Here is a 24,243-nt window from a genome sequence, read left to right on the forward strand (position 1 = left end):
GGATCTTGGATTCAAGGCCAGACCTCAAAGCTTATGATCTTTCTACTCTTTCATACTTATTTTATTTACTGTAATTTACAGATTGCAGGTTCTTCAAAAGGAATACAGAATTCTACAGATATTCCTGAGATGTCAGTCAGGCACCAAAAGGAAGTCGCAGTGGAGGGGACGGAGAGTCCAGAGATTGTCTCAACTTGGTCTCCGACAGGCATTTCTTGGAGTGGTGGAGCAGCTCGGGAGGACTGCATGACACCCGACACAGAGCAGAGCTTGGAAAGCTCACAACCTCTGGAAGAGGACATGGCTTTAAACGAAGTCCTACGAAAATTAAAACGTACTAACAAAGAACAGCAAACTCTGATCCAAGACCTACAGCGTAGTAACATGTATTTAGAGAAGAAGGTTGAAGAACTGCAGATGAAGACAACTAAACAGCACGTGTTCATGGACATCATCAATAAGCTAAAGGAGAATGTTGAAGAATTAATTGAAGACAAATACAGAGTAATGCTAGAGAAGAATGATACAGAGAAGACATTGCAGGATTTGCATGAGATTTTAGTTAACACCCAAAAACATCTTCAGGAATCCAGGAATGAAAAGGAAACCTTACAGCTAGAGTTTAAGAAGATCAAGGACAATTATGTTAGTCTACAGGAAAGGTACATGACTGAAATGCAACAAAAAAATAAAGCTGCAAGTCAGTGCATGGAGATGGACAGAGCCTTAAGCAAGAAAGAAGAAGAGGTAGAGAGGCTGCAGCAACTCAAAGGAGAACTGGAAAAGGCCACCACTTCTGCTCTGGACTTGTTGAAAAAGGAAAAAGAGACCCGAGAACAAGAGTTCCTGTCTTTACAGGAGGAATTTCAGAAACGTGAAAAGGAGAACCTGGGTGAAAGACAGAAACTGAAATCTAGACTTGAGAAATTGGTCGCTCAAGTTCAAAATTTGCAGTTCATATCCGACAATGAAAAGGCTAAGAATACAGAACTCCAGCAGCAGATCAACAAAGTAAAAAATGAAAACTCAAAACTTCAGCAGCAGGTTGGAAGGAGTGAGGAGCAAAATTATGTCCCTAAATGTGAGATAGCTCAACTCAAGGAGAACTTAGAGGAAGGAATAGAGTCAGATATGGCAAAGGTATTATCACAAATTCAGAATCTCTAACACAGAATTTCAGGAGTTTCTAGTAGCCTTCTGATGCATATTTGGGCATGGCCCGTACACAAATTTGTTGGCAGAGAGAGTCATTAACAAAAAAGAGAGAAAGGAAAATGCACCACAGGTTTGGAGAAGTTTCTTTGGTTCTTGGGTACTCACATTAAAGAACAGCCATTCCTGGCCTCTTGTGATTATTTTGGTAGTGGTGAAAATTAATGTGGGAATTTTGTGGGTTCCTATGACCAATCATCCGGAGCATCCTTTGAGAAAAGATTTTCTAAGTGGGGATCGCAATCTTTTCATACCACATCTACCTATTCAAACTAAATAATACAATTGCATATTTGGTTTACAAGGTAAAACAAACCTATGTTGTATCACATAGTAATTTTGTAAAGTTATAAACATTTTTATTGAGATGTAGTTGACATATAACATTATATTAGTTTCAGGTATACAACATAAAGATTTGTTATTTGTATATATTGCAAAATGATCATCATAATATATCTACTTAACATTCATTAAAAACATCATGAGAGCCTCATATCAATGTGTTTGGAAAGGCTGTAATTTTGTATTTGCAGTTCAAATGGCTTTTTTGGCAGACAGCCTGGAAGCATGTCCTGGTAGTGATAATCTTCAGAAGCCAGAGCATATCTGTTCTATTTCAGTTTTGTAGGCCTGCCTTAAAGTATTTATAGTATACAATCTTATTAACTCCGACTGCTTAGAAAGAAGGCTAATCTAATCTAGAAAAATGTATGAGTTTATTTTTGTATTTGTCGTAATAACTTAGGCTGAGCTGATCTGTTGCTTGAAGATGTCCTTAGAGGACTCTCTTTCATGAATCTGTAATCAGTATAAGTATTGCTTGCAAGTAAATAATTCTGTTATTTTTAATGACTCAGAAAAATATTGTTCTCTTATTAGAAAATTCTCTCTGTGATCTTTTCTCCAGAGAGAAGGAAGGACTATGTAAGCCAGTGTGGTTCTCAAACTTTAGCATTCATCAGCATCAGCTGTGAAAATGCAGATTGCTGGGGCCCACCCAGATTTTCTGATTCAGTAGGTGTGCAGTGGGGCCTGAGAATGTGCATTTCTAAGAAGATCCTGGATCTCACTGATGCTTCTGGTCCAGGGATCACACTTTGAGAACCACTGACCTAAACAAAGATGACCTTAAGTTTAGCTGGTAGCCAAATCATGGCAAGTTTTGAATTAGAAAACACTGAGTAAATTAGTGTAACTGTGCAGAAGTTTATCCAGTATACAATTTTTTTCCTGAGCTTGCTTCTTTAAAAAGCAGTGAAGTTCCTTGTTCTATCTTGACTAATCAATTTTTTTACTCTGCTTTTAGTTTTGCTTTTCATTACCTTTAGGTCCATTTTCCCAAAGTGTGTTCCGGGAGTATCTTTGAGGTCAAAAGCATTTTCATGGTAATAAATAGGAAGACATTATTGCCTTTTTCACTCTCATTCTTTCACAAGTGTACAGTGGAGTTTTCCGGAATCTCTGTGACATGTGATGGTGTAATTGCTTTTCACGGCTGATGGAATGTGGGAAGCACATTATGAGAATCCAGCTATCTTCTATTAAGCCAGCATTAAAAATATTTGCAAAAAGTGTAAACACTGCCACTCTTTTCACTAATTTTTCATTTTGGAAAATGTGCTAACTTTGTATTAAATTGTTACTTACATTGACACATAATAGATTTATTGTTATTTGAATTAGTAAGCAAATATTTTTGAATGTTCTCAGTTGTAATTTCAATACAATAAATATTGATAGATGTAACCTAATAAACAAAAAGTTTTTGGGATCCTCAATAATTTTTAAGAGTGTGAAGGCATCCTGAGAATCAAAAAGTGTGAGAACCACTGCTCTGAGTTTTTAAGAGTGGTATTTTATTCAGCATTTTACCTAAAAAGTAATCCAGATTCTTTGTCTTTATTGTGGCAAATCTGAATTGTGTACATGTAGGATGCAAAGATGATACATTCTAATTTGTTCCTGAATCACTCACCTTGTGAAGGAGAGAGCCTGAATCCCCCAGACATGAAAAGAACTTCGCAGCTGACCTCCAAAATTTGCAATCTTCTGGCTCTGATGGTACGACTTCTCATGTGCCAGGTAATTAGAAAAAATCATATTTTTTACTGGGAGAAGAGATATCAAGGTTGGACAATTAAGTTGTGAAAGAAAAAAAATGGAAGTAAAAATACAGATCCTTAAACTAACCAATCAGCCCTTCCTTCTTCCCACTGCTTCTTTCTTTCTTCAACACCTAATTCCCACAAATCTATAGTAAGATAATATAATAAGATTAAAAAAATAAAAACTTCAGGCAAAACCCTTCCCTCAGTGCTTTCCACATTTCAGGAAAACTCCCTCAGAGTAATAGTCTTGTGCTTCAGGGCAGCCTGTGATGAGAGATTGTTCACACAAATGAGCTGTTTACCCGATCTAAAATGCAGCTTTGGGGCAGGGGTTGGGCAGTGCAGAGCTGTGTACATTAATTAGTAGAATGAAAAATGAAGTTAGTGTCTGGTGAGTTCAAGGCACGGCTTCACCACCTTGCTGTTGTGTGACGTGGCCAAGTAAATTTTCCTTTCTCAGCCTTAGCTGAAGTGATAATTTGCTGCTGCCCTGGGAGGTTACAAACACTACATTTTAATGAGCGAACATTTTAAGGGCATGACACTTGATAGCTTCTCAGTTATTAAGCTGTCTTTCTTCCTCTTCCCTCTGATCATTGTACATTTCTTTGAGCTTCAGTGCACTCCTCTGAGCCAAAATTTGGGGACATGAGTTTGCAATGTTCCGGATCCAACACAACCTTTATTCCTGCTTTCTTTTAGCTAAAATTTGTTGCACACTAGCATTTATTGAATGCTGGAAACCAAGCTAAGCATTTTTAGCAGTGATCACGAAGTGGTGGCCCATAGACTGTATCCACCTGAAGTTCTGTCTTTAATATTTGAGTTTGAATATGGCACAAACTCTTCTTTGCTGTAACCTTTTCCCCCCCACCTCGCCCCTTCCGACGTCTGCTTTCTTACCATATTTGCTTGGCTTTCTCCTGTCTCACTGGAGGCTGCTGTTCTTTCTCAGTCTTATTTGCTGTCTGCTTCTTCTCTACAAGACCTCTCAGTAAGGGAGTGAGTCATCAGCCCTCTTCTTAGTAGATTTCATCCCAGGCCAAACAAATATCTGTTTGCTTAAGCCTTCAAGATCAGAGACTCCATATGTCAGATGCCCTCTGCCTAATGCGGGGTAAGCCCTTAACAGGCACTCAACAAATATTTGCTGACTTCCCAACCTGTCCTGGGAGGCATTTAAGTTGACCCTGCTTTTCATGGGTTATCTCATTCCATTCTTACACCAGTTTTTACATTATCAGACTTTTTTTTTTTTAACATGGAAAAACAAACTGAGGCTTAGAATCATTGAGTTTCTTGTCCAAAGTCAAGTGGTTAAGTGACAGAACTCAGATGGTTAAGTGACAGAACTCAGATACAAACCCAAGTAGTCTGACTGTAATGCATGCACTTTTGACCCTTAGGTTATATTGGTCCAAGTATCTTCATTCTTGTGGAATGTGGGTGCCACTGAAATATCTAGAGTTTCAGTATTGTTGAGGATGTCTGATTGTTCTGGTGTCAGGTATAACAATTTGTCTAAAATTTGGATTTGTAAACTGACTAGGCTAAGAGCAGATGTATGTATGAGTATATAAGCATGTGTAGTTATTAACTTCCCAGTGATTATACTAATTTGTCCCAATAACAATTTATATACAAGTGTGAATCTATATGAATTCTTTCCACATTAACCCTTTATTAGATGGCTTATGATGAGTAATTGAAGAATTGAGTTCAGTATGATTTTATCTCCTTTGGTTTAGCCACTTATTTTGGAAGGGAGATTTATTTCATTTGTGTTCTTTCCTTCCTCCTTTTAGCTTTACTGAAAACTTTTTAATATAGCTTCTCAAAATGTTACCCTTAGGACATCACCAATCCCGATGCCGAACATTTCAAAGAGAATGAGAAAGTTAGTGATATCATGCTACAAAAATTGAAGAGTTTTCATCTTAAAAAGAAAAAGTTAGATAAAGAGGTACTGTATGTATTCTTCATTCTAAAAATTGTATCATTTTTAGTGAAAAAAAGACAGAAAAAGGTCATGTAAAAGTATAAAGAGACTCCTAAAATTTTGGATTTTTTTAAAGAATTATTTTGGGGGGCAAGATTAGCTTTACTTTGGCTCTCACTAAGGAGATACACTGTTCAACATTTGACTTGTTTTATAGCATAAGTATGTATTAGAAAATCTCATTCATCTACCAAAAAATTGGTATGATTGTTTTTTCACTTTTGTATGGTACTACTGATTCCTGAAGAAGAGTGTATTTTGACATTTCTATAGTGATTACAAACTTTATCACTTGGAATAATGAATACATTGAAAACAAATTTTATTTCTCAAGTGGGACAAGGGTAAGGGAAGAGGCTCTTGGAATTTCTTCAATCATTCTTTTCCTGGTGTAGTGGTGCAGGGATGGAGAGAGAGAATGAGGAGAGTCAGTTATATAGAGAAAGTGATAACAGGACATGAATGTGTGCGCTTTTAATCTGAAAGGAATACAGAAGTGACTAATTTATCTGGCTAAAGGAAAAAAAACGTATTTAAATCTGGGATTCAATTTCAGTGCTGCATTATCAGGAAATGACTTCTCTGAACTGAGGTGGATAGAAAATTTGTTGCAGGTATTCTGTGGAATCTCTTTGTCTCTTAGCTAACCTCTAGAGGAAAGGACTAAGGAATAAACAGACAGGCAGAGAAACTACTGGCCTCCACTTCTTAAACCAGTCTTCAGAAATAAGCCCAGTTGAGGATTTGAGTAGGATGTTATAAAAATACCATTTCAGATATTTATGTTCTCTTGGTAAATTTCTGTGTCATTCCTGTAATACTGGCAGATGAAATAATATGATGTGTGTAATTTGATTCAGTGAAGGGAGTTGCAGGGAAGAGGAAGTGGCTGGGGTATTAACGATACAAGGCTGACCGTTAACTGTTAGTAGTTGAAACTGGGTAATAGTTACCTGGGTGTTCATTAAAGTTTTTCCTCTTTTCTGGAAAGTGTTCACAGTAAAAAAAAAAAAAAAAATCTGTGCAGCCCTCACTAATATTTGGAGGAGTTAGAATATTAAGATTTATTGTTATTACATGGAACAAACAAATAAACAAGGAGAAAGGACTATAAATTGCATCTAGAAAAATTTGGCTAATTTTTTTTCTTTAAAGAAGAATTTTAATAGCCTGGCTGTAAAAACAATTGAATATTAGGATAAGCTCTCTGGAGATCCCAAGCCCACGCTCAGGTTTAATGATTTACTGGACTCACAGGACTTAGCACATAGTTGTTCTCACAGCTATGATGTATTATTACCGTGAGAGGATACAGAGCAAAATCAGTAAAGGGAAAAAGCACGTAGGGCAAAGTCCAGAGGAAACCAGATCCAAGCTTCCAAGAGTCCTTTCCCAGTGAGTCACACAGGGTGCACTTCCTTTCACCAGCAGTGACCTGTGCAGCATGCGTGAAATGTTCCCAGGGATGCTTATTGGAGACTGAGTGTCCAGGGTTTTGATTGGAGGCTGGTTGGGTAGGCGCCCTCTGCCTACCACGTACCAAAATTCCAGACCCTCCCGAAGGAAAGGGGTATTCAGCATAAACGTTCTTTGTACAAATAGGTTAGGCACAGTGAGCCTTCATATCAGGAAATGATGGAAACCCTCCCACAATCCAAGTTCCTAGATGCCAGTCAGAGAGCAGTCTGGAGAGCAGGCCTTTCTAAGGACAGCAGTCTCAGGCCTGCTGTGTGAACTCTCTGCTACACAAGAGCTTTAAAAACAAGACACCTTTGGAGACCAGGGACTGTGCATGGTTTGGTGACTTTATTATAAATGTTATGGAATGTAGTTTTATTTCCTCTCCTCTGAAATAGAAAATGCTTTTTTCCTTAGCTACTGAAACATAAAGACAGAATCACAGCTTTCAGAGAGTTAATTGCTAATGAAAAATCATTTCAAGATCAGGATACTGAGGTGAGTTAAACATTCACTATGTACTATCTTTAACATACAAAAATACAATTTTAGATACTTAACATTGAAATCATTCTGACTCCAAGTTCTACACATCTGTTATTGAAACCACTGGAGATCTCTCTGATGGTTAAACTAATAACATATTCATTGTCAAATGTTCCAAGGAGTGTGAACATATTGGAAGTGAGTACAAATATGTTTCATTTCAGGTTACAGACTTTGATTCAAATGAAGCCAAGAATGTCGGAGACGTACCTGTCTTACTGGGAGCCAAACTGGATCAGTACCACAACCTAAACGAAGAGCTTGATTTCTTGGTAAGAAACACCTTTTGTTGCTTTGCTAGCATTTTTATATACAACACCATTTTATTAACAAGTTCAGGAAATTATCAACCTTCAGAAATTTTGCTCATTGAAATGGTCACACACTGGCATAGTAGCAGCATTATTCACCCACAAAAATATACAATTGAAGTTTGCATTTTCAGGTTTTGAAATTTTAAATATTGTCCCACCTGATTTCTGTTTAATCAGATTTTTTCTTTCAAAATGCAGAAATTTTCAAATATGTGCAGTTTTTCATAGAGGATGGAGCACATTGTTGCATATGCTACCACTATTCTTATAGCAACAGGTGTCTACGGCAATCATGATTAAGGGATGTACTTTGGAAAATGGCACTCGTACTTTAGATGGCATCTAAAGATAAAGGCATCACAAGGAAATGGTAATTATGTGAGGGGATGGAGATGTTAGCTAAGCTATGGTGGTAATCATTTTGCAATATATAAGTGTATCAAATCAACACGTTGTATACCTTACACTTACACAGTGTTACATCAATTATATCTCAATAAAGCTGGAAAATTTAAGATAAAGGCAGATAAAACAGGAAAAATACATGGGAAGAACATAAAAATATCTTGGTATCTAGAAAGTTACAGCCCATTTGGATCCCACCTTAATTAAAAAGAGGTTAACATAATTTATTTTTTAATAGCTAGAGAAGCCTATCATCATATTTCTAACTTATTAAAAATCAGGGAATTCCCTGGCAGACCAGTGGTTGGGACTCAGTGCTTTCACTGCCAAGGACTCGGGTTCAGTCCCTGGTCGGGGAACTAAAATCCTGCAAGCCGAGCAGTCTGGCCAAAAAATTAAATAATTAATTAATTAAAATTAATTAATAATTAATGATAAATTAATTAAAATCGGCATTCTGTACTAAATTCATTACACACCCATTCATCTTTAAGAGAGAAAAAAAAGTCCAACGTGGTGAGGGCTTAAAGGTTTCTTCTTTTCTAATTTGTTCATTTTTTTCATTAAATAAGTAATTGTTCACTTCCCACGAAAGGTTAAGCAGGGCTAGTCGCTGTGAAGATAGAAAGTTAAATCAAGCATGAGCCCTGGGTTTCCCTGGTGGCGCAGTGGTTGGGAATCCACCTGCCAATGCAGGGGACACGAGTTCGAGCCCTGGTCCGGGAAGATCCCACATGCAGTGGAGCAGCTAAGCCCGTGCGCCACAACTGCTGAGCCTGTGCTCTAGAGACGGTGAGCCACAACTACTGAAGCCCACGCGCCTAGAGCCCGTGCTCCGCAACAAGAGAAGCCACCTCAATGAAGAGTAGCCCCCGCTCGCCGCAACTGGAGAAAGCCCACGTGCAACAAAGAAGACCCAGTGCAGCCAAAAATAAATAAAATAAATTTGTATAAAAAAAAAAACATGAGTCCTGCTTCCAAGGAATCTAGAAAAGTAGATGCGATACATAGATAATTATTTACGAGGACTAAAGGGAACATTTTTAAAAAGAGATACACAGTGACGAGCATCCGGCAGAGGAGATCAGAGGAGGAACCGATGGCATCCTGGTGGGAGAAGCACAGAGGACGGTGACCAGACTGTTAGTGGGCGGATGAGAGGAGGGCACGCGGTAAGCTCTGGCTCTATCACCAGCTTCTGTGCTTCAGGCATAAAAAGGATGGGAGTGGACCTTGATCTTCCCCAGGTGGGAAGCTGGAGTGAGGAAAAGGACACAAACGGAAGTGCTCAGACACACTGTGTCGCTTTTAACATGTGCTGCAGACTTTCTTGTACAAACCGTATCTCAGAGAAACCAAATAATTGATGAGGGAGAGGTCTTCATGGAGGAATGTAAGCTATTAAAAGCAAGAGAAGACACACCTGCAGAAAATTTCATTTTGCATCCCTGAATGAAATAAGGAATCCAGGCAATTACAATGGCTGCTAAAACGTTTAAGTTCAAGGCTCATAGGAACCTGTTAATGACCAACACCAGAGCCCCCTTGTCTGCCTCAACCACACAAAAGGTGAGACATGCCCCTGACGGGATGCAGGAGGGAACGGGGCACTGTGCATGAGGTGTTCTCACCTGAACCACCTGTTCTGAAAGCAAGCTTCTAGACCACATGACCAGCTGACAGGATAAAGAACCATGTTAAGTTGACCATGATAAAAATCCAGAACGTGAGAAATTCTAATCCATAAACAATTGGCACAAGGAAGGGGAGGAAGAGGAGAGGAAGAGCTGTTCTAGACTCAGAGATTAGAGACCTGAGACAAATCAAGCAAACGCATCGTGTGTAGATCCTGGCTTGAACACACCCACTTCACAAAGATATTCGTGAGGTAGCAGCAGAAAACCGAACACAGTCTGGGTGTTAGATGCTATTGAGAATTTATTGTTAATTTTAATAGATGTGATAGTGGTATCATTGTGTTTTTAAAAGCCCTTGTCTGTTAGTGATACATACTGAGAAGTGTTTGTGAGTGAAGTAACATGATGGCTAGCTTTGCTTTAAAATACTCCAAGAAATTTAAAAGGTGGCAGAGTGAGAGTGGGGGGTGGAAAGTTGGAGACAGATGAAAAAATACTGGAAAAATGTTGATAATTGTTGAAGTTAAGTGATGGGTACATTGAGGTTCATTATACTACTCTCTCTACTTTTGTATGTGTTTTGGAATTTTCCAAAGTGAAAAGGGCTTTAGTTTTGTTCTTTGGTTTTGAAGTGCAGAAGTGTGCTCTAGAAGGCTCACTCCTCATTCTCCAAGGAACTCTAGGCCAGGAAGACTAGGTCTGCCAGAGTTAAATTTGGTGGCTTGCACCTCCTCTCATGCTTTCTCATGTACTGCTCCTGTGGTCCTTCTGACCCTTGCCTTTGGTTCTTCTTCACAATTCTGATCTTATTGGCTGCCCCAGGAGCCTCCTGACCTCCTCCCTCCTGAGACAGGACCCTAGCTTTGCCTTCCTGCTGGCTCTAGCCAGCTGGATGTTTAACTTTCAAGTGCAAACTGTCTCCTGGTCCTACAAGGCCTTGATAAGGTACACCAAAGTCAGGGATTTGGTCAGAGGGAAGAGGCAAGAGTCCAGTTAACACTGCTGACATTCCGGGTTCAAGGGGGGCTAATAAGATTGACCCCTCAAGTTCCTCCTAGATCCTATCTTCTGTAAAATAGGAACCTTTTTATAAAAATAAGATACTCTTTTTTAAATTTTTATTTTATATTGGACTATAGTTGATTAACAATGTGTTAGTTTCAGGTGAACAACAAAGTGATTCAGTTATACATATACATGTAAAAAATAAGATATTCTTTAACCAGTATTATAGAAGATATCCTTTAATCATTATTGTAGAATAGTTGAAGATTAAAAACTAAAATACGGGGCTTCCCTGGTGGCGCAGTGGTTGAGAGTCTGCCTGCCAATGCAGGGGAGACGGGTTCGAGCCCTGGTCTGGGAGGATCCCGCGTGCCGCGGAGCAACTAGGCCCGTGAGCCACAATTGCTGAGCCTGCGCGTCTGGAGCCTGTGCTCCGCAGCGGGAGAGGCCGCGATAGTGAGAGGCCTGCGCACCACGATGAAGAGTGGCCCCCACTTGCCACAGCTAGAGAAAGCCCTCGCACAGAAACGAAGACCCAACACAGCCATAAATAAATAAGTAAAATTAAAAAAAAAAAAAAACTAAAATACTATCCTAAAATATACCACTTCACTATAACACTCTATATATTACATAAAACATTTACCTAATTTGGACTTCCTTGGTGGTCCAGTGGTTAAGAATCCGCCTGCCAATGCAGGGGACACGGGTCCAAGCCCTGGTCTGGGAAGATCCCACATGCTGTGGAGCAACTAAGCCCGTGTGCCACAGCTACTGAGCCCGTGCACCTAGAGCCTGTGCTCTGCAACAAGAGAAGCCACCACAATGAGAAGCCCCCGCTCACCGCAAGTAGAGAAAGCCTGCGCACAGCAACGAAGACCCAACGCAGCCAAATAAATAAATAAATAAATTTATTTTTAAAAAAGAAGATATTCTCTAACCAGTATTATAGAAGATATCCTTTAACCATTATTGTAGACTAGTTGAAGATTAAAAACTAAAATACTGGACTTCCCTGGTGGCGCAGTGGTTAAGAATCCGCCTGCCAATGCAGGGGACACGGGTTCGAGCCCTGGTCCGGGAAGATCCCACATGCCATGGAACAACTAAGCCCATGTGCCACAACTGCTGAGGCTGCACTCTAGAGCCCGCAAGCCACAACTACTGAGCCCACGTGCCACAACTACTGAAGCCTGTGCGCCTAGAGCCCGTGCTCCACAACAAGAGAAGCCACCTCAGTGAGAAGCCCATGCACTGCAATGAAGAGTAGCCCCCGCTCACTGCAACTAGAGAAAGTCCATGCGCAGCAACGAAGACCCAACGCAGCCAAAAATAAATAAATAAATTTATATAAAAAAACAAAACTAAACTAAAATACTGTCCTAAAATATACCACTTCACTTTAGCACTCTATATATTACATAAAACATTTACCTAATTTGGACTTCCCTGGTGGTCCAGTGGTTAAGAATCCACCTGCCAATGCAAAGGACACAGGTTCAAGCCCTGGTCCGGGAAGATCCCACATGCCACAGAGCAACTAAGCCTGTGCCTCAAAACTACTGAGCCTGTGCTCTGTAGCCCACGAGCTGCAACTGCTGAGCCCATGTGCCACAACTACTGAAGCCCACGCACCTAGAGCCTGTGCACCGCAGCAAAGAGTAGCCTCTGCTTGCCACAACTAGAGAAAGCCCGCATGCAGCAACGAAGACCCAGCACAGCCAAAAACAAAAAACAAAAAACCCATTTACCTAATTTATTATTTTGGTAGCCTTTAAAATTAGAAGTTTGGGGGCTTCCCTGGTGGCGCAGTGGTTGAGAATCTGCCTGCTGATGCAGGGGACACGGGTTCGAGCCCTGGTCTGGGAAGATCCCACATGCCACGGAGCAGCTGGGCCCGTGAGCCACAATTGCTGAGCCTGCGCGTCTGGAGCCTGTGCCCCGCAACGGGAGGGGCCGCGATGGAGAAAGGCCCGCGCACCGCGATGAAGAGCGGTCCTCGCACCGCGATGAAGAGTGGCCCCCGCTTGCCGCAACTGGAGAAAGCCCTCGCACGAACCGAAGACCCAATACAGACAAAAATAAATAAATTAATTAATTAAAAAGAAAATCCTTAAAAAAAAAAAATAAATAAATAAAATAAAATTAGAAGTTTGTTAACTTGTAAAGAAATACTCAGAAGGAAGCATCATATATATATATATAATTATTTTTATTTTCATGTTATGTCCTATAGCCATAAAAATAAGAAAAGAGCAAATATGTAAAGCATAAAATTACTACTCTAGGAAAATTTTTCTAGGTATTCCAAAAGAAAATAACCGTAGTCCCTTGTCTCATGATCCCTCTGAACTATGAACCATACCTGCCAGCTCCTGCATTTGGGCACAGTATCACCTTGAGTATATGTTACATTGGTGTTACTGACCAATCTCCTGAGGAAGGGTCTGGGTTCACTAGGATTCAGGTCAAACAGGTGGGAGGGTTGTGCCACCAGGTGGAACCCCAGCTCCTCGGTTTCCAGAGAAGATGTCAACCTTACCACCTATTTCCTTGTTTTCCCAAGCTCCCTGGGCATTCCTCTGATGCTCTGACCCTATTCCTCACCTTCCTGGTTCTGATTTCCCTAAATCCTATTCTAAAGCCAGCGCAAGAAACAATATTTGCGCTGCAGACCCTTTTCAGAGGATATAACCTCAATCTATCTGCCGACCAGCTCTGAGGAGGAGCGTGTGTAAGGATTCCTGTATCTCTGAAGGGTTATGTGTGCCATCCTGTCATTCCTCTAGCAGTAAAAACACATTGTACATCTTGATCGGATACCTATATGCCCACACACAGAAGAAACACCAGTTTCATATTCTATCCTGTTCTATTCCATTTTTTGTGTGCATGTTGTTCATATATTCATTTCAATACTTATCGAGTTACAACCTGGATCATGTTTGTTATCAGAAAGCTGCTGCTTGGAACACGCTATCTTGGCCCTCACAGAATTGCTTTTACTGAGTTGTGTTTTGGTGTTTTATGCCCTCAACAATCCTAGGAAACATCTTTTTCCATTTGTTGTAAAAAGATTGCTGCTTCCCTTAGTGCCACTTGGATGAGAACGTCCTTTGAGACTTCAGGCCTACTAGGAAAAGCTTTTCTTAGAAGCAGGTGTGTTTTCATCGCATGAATAATGAAAATCATGTAACTGAGCAGGTTCCTGTTTGCTTTGGCTACCAGGAAGTTTAGTTCCGAAAGCATGGTGCTGTAGCTCAGGGCTTAACTGGCTTCATATCCGCCTGTTGTTCTTTATCTGTTCTGTACATTCTGGTCTAGTTGTTTATTTTTAATTTATATTTTATTGCATATATTCAATCTCAAAACCTTTGTGTAAAGAATTGGGGAATCAGTCAATCAGCCAGCCTTCAGATATCCCAGTCTCCAGGACTGTTCATAATGATGACTGATGCATCGCTGTCATGGTATTATTTCTACCTTGACACACTTTCTTTTCTTTTTAATTAGAGTAAAATTGCTTTACAATGTTGTGTTAGTTTCTGCTGTACAGTGAAGCGAATCAGCTATATGTATACATATATCCCCTCCCTCTTGGACTTCCCTCCCCACCCCATCCCACCCATCTAGGTCATCATGGAGCACCAAGCTGAGCTCCCTGTGCTATACAGTAGGTTCCCCCTAGCTACCTTGACACACTTTCTCTGTGAGTTGACACTAGCAGAGTGTAAGACAAGCAAAAGCCTCTTAGGAAGCCTGGAACCATGAACTAGGTAGAGCCAGATACCCTGACTGTATAGGCCAGGCTGTTGTACCTCAGGTCACAGCAGCCCTCAGTGCTCCTCTCAGGGGTGTGATAGGCACAATGATGGCCTCCCAAGATGCCCATGCCCTATTCTGCGAACATGGCAAAAGGGACTTTGCATTCCTTAATGAAACAAGAAAGCTAGCAATTATGGCTAAAGGGACGTTGCAGGCATGATGAAATCAAGGACCTTTAGGTGTGAAGATAGACTACCCTGGATTATCAGGATGTGCCCAGTCTAATCACAACTATCCTTAAAAGTGGAGAAATCTTCCCAGCAATGTCGTAGAGAGACGTGACCACTGAAGGATGTCAGAGACGCAGCATCGCTGGCTTTGAAGACAGGGAGGGACCTAAGCTGAGGAAATGTGGGCAGCCTTTGGAAGCTGGAAAGTCTCCCCTAAAGCCTCAGAAAGGAACCAGCCCTGCTGACACTTTGACTTTAGCTGAGTGAGACACCTGTCAAACCTCTAAGCAACAGAACTATAAGGTAATAAGTGTGCATTGTTTTTTTTTTGTTTTATTTGTTTTTTTTTTTTGAGCATTTTCTTTTTTTTTTTCAAATTTTATTTATTTATTTTATTTATGGCTGTGTTGGGTCTTCGTTTCTGTGCGAGGGCTTTCTCTAGTTGTGGCAAGTGGGGGCCACTCTTCATCGCGGTGCGCGGGCCTCTCACTATCGCGGCCTCTCTTGTTGCGGAGCACAGGCTCCAGACGTGCAGGCTCAGTAATTGTGGCTCACGGGCCCAGTTGCTCTGTGGCATGTGGGATCTTCCCAGACCAGGACCCGAACCCGTGTGCCCTGCATTGGCAGGCAGATTCTCAACCACTGCGCCACCAGGGAAGCCCTGTGTGCATTGTTTTAAGCCACTGAGTTTGTGATCATTTGTTATAGCAGCAGCAGGAAACTAATACATGATATGTTGACCTCATTTTCTTTAGTGTTTTGGATTTCGGTGTCCCATAATATAGTGGGGCAAGTCCATATATTATCAACATGGAACTGTGTCCACAAATCTAGAATACGGGGGACCACAGAGGGGACCCAACCCAGGAACTCCTCCTCTACAGGAATTCACGTCTGAGCAGCCCGCCTGGACCCAGCAGACCTCCTCCCAAACCAGCAGCCACTGCTCTCCTGCCTCTCAGTGCCTGCTGTTCTCACAGTGCAGGGGGGCAGCTTTCCAAGAGGACTTCCTCCTCCACTACGGTCAAGTGCATGTTGCTTTGGGCAGGGCCAGGCACGGTGCTCTTCCTCCACCAAACTCCACCCTGCCCTTGGAACCCGCTTCTCCTAGATGACTGACAAGGCCCATCCCAACTTCTGTGGGTCTGCATCTGCACCACGGCCCTGGCACTCACGGGCAGGCCCCTCAGGAAAGGGGACCAGGGGGGCTGGGAGAGAGTGCTGCCACACCTGCTCTCAGCCCTCAGGCACCCCGGGGTTAGGGGAGGTCTTGTTAGACCTTGTTTATTAAAAAGTGCCTTTTTTTGTTAATAGATCTTTATTGGAGTATAATTGCTTCACAATACTGTGTTCGTTTCTGTTGTACACTGAAGTGAATCAGCCATATGCATACATATGTCCCCATATCCTCTTGAACCTCCCTCCCACCCTCCCTATCGCACCCCTCTAGGCAATCGCAAAGCACTGAGCTGATCTCACTGTGCTATGCGGCTGCTTCTCACTAGCTATTTTACATTCGGTAGTGTGTATATATGTCAATGCTACTCTCACTTTGCCCCAGCTTCCCCCTCCCACCCGTGTCTTCAAGTCCATTCTCTATGTCTACATTAAAAAGTGCCTTTTGATAGGCTTTCAGAAAAATGTTTTAGACTTTTCCAGTGATTTGATTTTAATAGACTGTCTTCCAAAACTTTTCTATTTTGAAATATTTTTTTTAACTTTAAAATAATGAGCTCTTAATGAAAAGACAAGTCACAGACTGGGAGAAAATATTTTCAAATCACAGATCTGATAAAGGACTTGTATCTAGAATATATAAAGAATCCTTGAAAACAAACAACCAAATTTTTTAAATGGGCAAAAAGGTTTTAACAGACACTTCACTAAGAAGATACATGGATGGCAAATGAGCACATGAAAAGATACTCAGCATCATTAAGAGGCAAATTAAAACCACAGTGAATACCACTACACACCTGTTAGAATGTCTGTTAAAAAGACTGGCCATACCAAGGATTGGTGAGAATACAGAGCAACTGCAGGTCTCATCCACTGCTGGTGGGAATGTAAAATGGTACAGCCACTTCGGAAAACATTTTGGTGGTTTCTTAAAAAGTTAAACATGTGCTTACCATCATTCTACTCCTAGGTGTTTTATTTACCCAAGAGAAATGAAAGCCTATGTTTATACAAAGGTTCCTAGCTGCTTTATTTATAATAGCCAAAAACTGAAGGCAACTCAAATTTCTATCAACAGATAAATGGATAAACAAATTGTGGTACATGCATACACTGAAATACTACTCAGGAATGAAAAAGGGGTGAGTTGGAGATTAGTTCAAGATGGCGGAGTAGAAGGACGTGCCCTCACTCTCGCGAGAGCACTGAAATCACAACTAACTGCTGAACAATCATCGACAGGAAGACACTGGAACTCACCAAAAAAGATAACTGACATCCAAAGACAAAGGAGAAGCCGCAATGAGACGGTAGGAGGGGCACAATCACAAGAAAATCAAGTCCTATAACTGCTGGGTGGGTGACTCACAAACTGGAGAACACGTATACCACAGAAGTCCATCCACTGGAGTGAAGGTTCTGAGCCCCACATCAGGCTTCCCAACCTGGGGGTCCAGCAACAGGAGGAGGAATTCCCAGAGAATCAGACTTTGAAGGCTAGTGGGATTTGATTGCAGGACTTCGACAGGACTGGGGGAAACAGAGACTCTACTCTTGGAGGGCACACACAAAGTAGTTCACGTATCAGGACCCAGGGGAAGGAGCAGTGACCCCATAGGAGACTGAACCAGACCTACCTGCTAGTGTTGTAGGGTCTCCTGCAGAGGCGGGGGGTGGCTGTGGCTCACTGTGGGAACAAGGACACTGGCAGCAGAAGTTCTGGGAAGTACTCCTTGGCATGAGCCCTCCCAGAGTCCGCCATTAGCCCCACCAAAGAGCCGGGTAGTCTCCAGTGCTGGGTCACCTCAGGCCAAACAACCAACAGGGAGGGAACCCAGCCCCACCCATCAGCAGACAAGCAGATTAAAGTTTTACTGAGCTCTGCCCACCAGAGCAACACCCAGTTCTACTCACCACCAGTCCCTCCCATCAGGAAGCTTGCACAAGCCTCTTAGATAGCCTCACCCACCAGAGGGCAGACAGCAGAAGCAAGAAGATCTACAATCCTGCAGCCTGTGGAACAAAAACCACATTCACAGAAAGATAGACAAAATGAAAAGGCAGAGAACTTTGTACCAGATGAAGGAACAAGATAAAACCCCAGGAAAACAACTAAATGAAATGGAGATAGGCAACCTTCTAGAAAAAGAATTCAGAATAATGATAGTGAAGATGATCCAGGACCCCGGAAAAAAGATGGAGGCAAAGATCGAGGAGATGCAAGAAATGTTTAACAAAGACCTAGAAGAATTAAAGAACAAACACCTAGAAGAATTAAAGAACAAACAAACAGAGATGAACAATACAGTAACTGAAATGAAAAATGCACTAGCAGGAATCAGTAGCAGAATAACTGATGCAGAAGAACGGATAAGTGACCTGGAAGATAGAATGGTGGAATTCACAGCCACGAAACAGAAAAAAAGAATGAACAAGAACAACATTCGCATTATAGGGGTCCCAGAAGGAGAGGAGAGATAGAAAGGACCCAAGAAAATATTTGAAGAGATTATAGTCAAAAACTTCCCTAACATGGGAAAGGAAATATCCATCCAAGTCCAGGAAGTGCAGAGAGTCCCAGGCAGGATAAACCCAAGGAGAGACACACCGAGACACATAGTAATCAAATTGACAAAAATTAAAGACAAAGAAAAATTACTGAAAGCAACAAGGGAAAAATGACAAATCACATACAAGGGAACTCCCATAAGGTAAACAGCTGATTTCTCAGCAGAAACTCTACAGGCCAGAAGGAAGTGGCAGGACATATTTAAAGTGATGAAAGGGAAGAACCTACAACCAAGATTACTCTACCAGTCAAGGATCCCATTCAGATTCGATGGAGAAATCAAAAGCTTTACAAACAAGCAAAAGCTAGGAGAATTCAGCACCACCAAACCAGCTCTACAACAAATGCTAAAGGAACTTCTCTAAGTGGGAAACACAAGAGAAGAAAAAGACCTACAACAAACAAACCCATAACAATTAAGAAAATGGTAATAGGAACATACATATAGATAATTACCTTAAACATGAATGGATTAAATGCTCCAACCAAAAGACACAGGTGCGCTGAATGGATACAAAAACAAGACCCATCTATATGCTGTCTACAAAAGACCCACTTCAGACCTAGGGACAGATACAGACTGAAAGTGAGGGGTTGGAAAAAGATATTCCATGCAAATGGAAATCAAAGGAAAGCTGGAGTAGCAATACTCATATCAGATAAAATAGACTTTAAAATAAAGAATGTTACAAAAGACAAGGAAGGACACTACATAATGGTCAAGGGATCAATCCAAGAAGAAGATACAACAATTAGAAGTATATATGCACCCAACATAGGAGCACCTTAATACATAAGGCAACTGCTAACAGCTATAAAAGAGGAAGTTGACAGTAACACAATAATAGTGGGGGACTTTAACACCTCACTTACACCAATGGACAGATCATCCAAACAGAAAATTAATAAGGAAACACAAGCTTTAAATGACACAATAGACCAGATAGATTTAATTGATATTTATAGGATATTCCATCCAAAAACAGCAGATTACACTTTCTTCTCAAGTGCACACGGAACATTCTCCAGGATAGATCACATCTTGGGTCATAAATCAAGCCTTGATAAATTTAAGAAAATTGAAATCATATCAAGCATCTTTTCCGACCATGACGCTATGAGACTTGAAATCAATTACAGGGAAAAAAATGTAAAAAACACAAACACATGGAGGGTAAATAATATATTACTAAATAACCAAGATATCACTGAAGAAATCAAAGAGGGGCTTCCCTGGTGGCACAGTGGTTGAGAATCTGCCTGCCAATGCAGGGGACATGGGTTCGAGCCCTGGTCTGGGAAGATCCCACATGCCGCGGAGCAGCTAGGCCCGTGAGCCACAATTACTGAGCCTGTGCGTCTGGAGCCTGTGTCTGCAACAAGAGAGGCTGCGATAGTGAGAGGCCCACACACCGCGATGAAGAGTGGCCCCCACTTGCCGCAACTAGAGAAAGCCCTCGCACAGAAATGAAGACCCAACACAGCCATAAATAAATAAATAAATAACATGACTATCCAAAACCTATGGGATGCAGCAAAAGCAGTTCTAAGGGGGAAGTTTATAGCAATACAAGCCTACCTCAAGAAACAAGAAAAATCTCAAATAAAGAATCTAACCTTACACAGAAAGGAACTAGAGAAAGAAGAACAAACAAAACCCAAAGTTAGTAGAAGGAAAAAAATCATAAAAAGAGCAGAAATAAATGAAAAAGAAACAAAGAAAACAATAGCAAAGATCAATAAAGCTAAAAGCTGGTTCTTTGAGAAGATAAACAAAACTGATAAACCTTTATCCAGACTCATGAAGAAAAAGAGGGAGAGGACCCAAGTCAATAAAATTAGAAATGAAAAAGGAGAAGTTACAACAGACACCGCAGAAATACAAAGCATCCTAAGAGACTACTACAAGCAACTCTATGCCAATAAAATGGACAACCTGGAAGAAATGGACAAATTCTCAGAAAGGTATAACATTCCAAGACTGAACCAGGAAGAAATAGAAAATATGAACAGACCAATCACAAGTAATGAAATTGAAACTGTGATTAAAATCTTCTAACAAACAGAAGTCCAGGGCCAGATGGCTTCACAGGTGAATTCTATCAAACATTTAGAGAAGAGCTAACACCCATCCTTCTCAAACTCTTCCAAAAAATTTCAGAGGAAGGAACACTCCCAAACTCATTCTATGAGGCCACCATCCCCCTGATACCAAAACCAGACAAAGGTACTACAAAAAAAGAAAATTACAGACCAATATCACTGATGAATATAGATGCAAAAATCCTCAACAAAATACTAGCAAACAAAATTCAACAACACATTAAAAGGATCATACACCATGATCAAGTCGGGTTTATCCCAGGAATGCAAGGATTCTTCAATATATGCAAATCAATCAATGTGATACACTGTATTAACAAATTGAAGAAGAAAAACCATATGATCATCTCAGTAGATGCAGAAAAAGCTTTCGAGAAAATTTAACACTCATTTATGATAAAAACCCTCCAGAAAGTAAGCATAGCGGGAACTTACCTCAACATAATAAAGGCCATATATGACAAACCCACAGGCAACATCGTCCTCAATGGTGAAAAACTGAAACCATTTCCTCTAAGATCAGGAACAAGACAAGGTTGTCCACTCTCACCACTCTTATTCAGCATAGTTTTGGAAGTCCTAGCCATGGCAATCAAAGAAGAAAAAGAAATAAAAGGAATACAAATTAGAAAAGAAGAAGTAAAACTGTCACTGTTAGCAGCTGACATAATACTATACATAGAGAATCCTAAAGATGCCACCAGAAAACTACTAGAGCTAATCAATGAATTTGGTGAAGTAGCAGGATACAAAATTAATGCTCAGAAATCTCTTTCATTCCTACACACTAACAACAAAAGATCAGAAAGAGAAATTAAGGAAAGAATCCCATTCACCATTGCAACAAAAAGAATAAAATACCTAGGAATAAACCTACCTAAGGAGGTAAAAGACCTATACTCAGAAAACTATAAGACACTGATGAAAGAAATCAAAGATGACACAAACAGATGGAGAAATATACCATGTTCTTGGATTGGAAGAATCAATATTGTGAAGATGACTATACTACCCAAGGCAATCTACAGATTCAATGCAATCCCTATCAAATTACCAGTGGCATTTTTTACAGAACTAGAACAAAAAAATCTTAAAATTTGTATGGAGACAAAAAAGACCCCAAATAGCCAAAGCAGTCTTGAGGGAAAAAAATGGAACTGGAGGAATCAGACTCCCTGACTTCAGACTATACCACAAAGCTACAGTAATCAAGACAATATGGTACTGGCACAAAAACAGAAATATAGATGAATGGAACAGGCTAGAAAGCCCAGAGATAAACCCACGCACCTATGGTCAACTAATCTATGATAAAGGAGGCAAGGATATAAAATGGAGAAAAGACAGTCTCTTCAATAAGTGGTACTGGGACAACTGGACAGCTACATGTAGAAGAATGAAATTAGAATACTCCCTAACACCATACACAAAAATAAACTCAAAATGGATTAAAGACCTAAATGTAAGACCGGACACTATAAAACTCTTAGAGGAAAACATAGGAAGAACACTCTTTGACATAAATCACAGCAAGATCTTTTTTGATCCACCTCCCAGAGTAATGAAAATAAAAACAAAAATAAACAAATGGGACCTAATGAAACTTAAAAGCTTTTGTACAGCAAAGGAAGCTATAAACAAGACAAAAAGACAACCCTCAGAATGGGAGAAAATATTTGCAAATGAATCAATGGACAAAGGATTAATCTCCAAAATATATAAACAGCTCATGCAGCTCAATATTAGAAAAAAAAGAAAACCCAATCAGAAAATGGGCAGAAGACCTGAATAGACATTTCTCCAAAGAAAACATACAGATGGCCAAGAAGCACATGAAAAGCTGCTCAACATCACTAATTATTAGAGAAATGCAAATCAAAACTACAATGAGGGGCTTCCCTGGTGGCACAGTGGTTGAGAATCTGCCTGCTAATTCAGGGGACACGGGTTCGAGCCCTGGTCTGGGAAGATCCCACATGCCGCAGAGCAGCTAGGCCCGTGAGCCAATTACTGAGCCTGCGCGTCTGGAGCCTGTGCCCCGCAACAAGAGAGGCCGTGATAGTGAGAGGCCCGCGCACCGCGATGAAGAGTGGCCCCGCTTGCCACAACTAGAGAAAGCCCTCGCACAGAAACGAAGACCCAACACAGCCATAAATAAATAAATAAATAAATAAAATTAAAAAAAAAAAAAAAAAAGACTCTGCTCCGAGTGCAGGGGGTGTGGGTTCAATCCCTGGTTGCTGCACGGTGCAGCCAAAAAATAAATTAAAAAACAAAAAAAACAAAAAAAAAACTACAATGAGGTATCACCTTACACCAGTTAGAATGGGTATCATCAGAAAATCTACAAACAACAAATGCTGGAGAGGGTGTGGAGAAAAGGGGACCCTCTTGCACTGTTGGTGGGAATGTAAATTGATGCAGCCACTATGGAGAACAGTATGGAGGTTCGTTAAAAAGCTAAAAATAGAATTACCATACGACCCAGCAATCCCACTACTGGGCATATACCCAGAGAAAACCATAATTCAAAAAGACACATGCACCCCAATGTTCATTGCAGCACTGTTTACAATAGCCAGGTCATGGAAGCAACCTAAATGCCCACCAACAGACAAATGGATAAAGAAGATGTGGTACATATATAGAATGGAATATTACTCAGCCATAAAAAGGAATGAAATTGGGTCATTTGTAGAGACGTGGATGAGTCTAGAGACTGTCATACAGAGTGAAGTAAGTCAGAAAGAGAAAAACAAATATCATGTATTAATGCATGTATGTGGAACCTAGAAAAATGGTACAGATGAACCAGTTTGCAGGGCAGAAACTGAGACACAGATGTAGAGAACAAACATAGGGACAGCAAGGGGGAAAAGTGGCAGGGGGGGTGGTGGTGAGATGAACTGGGAGATTGGGATTGACATGTATACACTAATATGTATAAAATAGACAACTAATAAGAACCTGCTGTATAAAAAAATAAATAAAATTTAAATGATAAAAAAATAAAAAAGAAAAAAAAGAAAAAGGGGTGAGTTACTGATACATGTGTAACCTAGATGGATCTCAAAATAATTATGCTGACTGAAAGGAGCCAGATAAGAGTAAATACCCCTTGTTTCTGTTACATAAAATTCTAGAAAATGCAAACTAATCAGTCATGACAGAAAGCAGATGGGTGTTTGCCTAGGGCTGGCATAGAGTATGGGAGTGAGGGAAGGACAGACAGGAGGGAGGGGTTATCAAGAGGCAAGAGGAAACTTTGGTCAGGGGGCGGGTGGATATGTTCATTATGTTGATTGCGGTGATGGTTTCACAGTTGTATTCATAGATAAAAACATCAAACTGTACACTTTATAAATATATGCAGTTTATTGTATGACAGTTATGCTCTTAAAATGGTTAAACCCTACACTCTTTAGCAGAAACTTAAAATTTTGGATTACCTTTCACTGTAATCCCCAAAACTGGCTTTTACGGAGCAATTCTTTTATCGCTAAAATAAACAATCTTTAAGAACTCCTTTGCCCTTCTTTCTGTAATCTGAGGCTAGCAAATTTTTAAAAATCAATCTGAGGACTTAAAAGGGTTATTACTTTGATCTTGAAAGCCAGTAAAGAAATTCAAGATGTACCATTAAGTCTATAATTAAAAACAAAAAACAAAAAACAAACAAAAAAACAACAGAAGTGAGAAGGAATTCCATG

At 40.5% G+C, this 24,243-nt stretch overlaps 1 protein-coding gene across 1 annotated transcript in view; it reads left to right on the plus strand.

The window, feature by feature from the left end:
* Window positions 1-129: 129 nt before the first annotated feature.
* Window positions 130-24,243, plus strand: part of CAGE1 (cancer antigen 1) — a 30,163-nt gene continuing 6,049 nt past the window's right edge. Inside the window, exons 1-5 of the mRNA XM_057555782.1 lie at window positions 130-1,140; window positions 3,148-3,297; window positions 5,176-5,286; window positions 7,198-7,278; window positions 7,491-7,598. Coding sequence (XP_057411765.1) covers window positions 130-1,140; window positions 3,148-3,297; window positions 5,176-5,286; window positions 7,198-7,278; window positions 7,491-7,598 — 1,461 coding nt within the window. The remainder of the gene's footprint in view (window positions 1,141-3,147; window positions 3,298-5,175; window positions 5,287-7,197; window positions 7,279-7,490; window positions 7,599-24,243) is intronic.

This window comes from Balaenoptera acutorostrata, chromosome 10 (assembly GCF_949987535.1).
Source record: "Balaenoptera acutorostrata chromosome 10, mBalAcu1.1, whole genome shotgun sequence".
Classification (NCBI taxonomy): Eukaryota; Metazoa; Chordata; class Mammalia; order Artiodactyla; family Balaenopteridae; genus Balaenoptera; species Balaenoptera acutorostrata.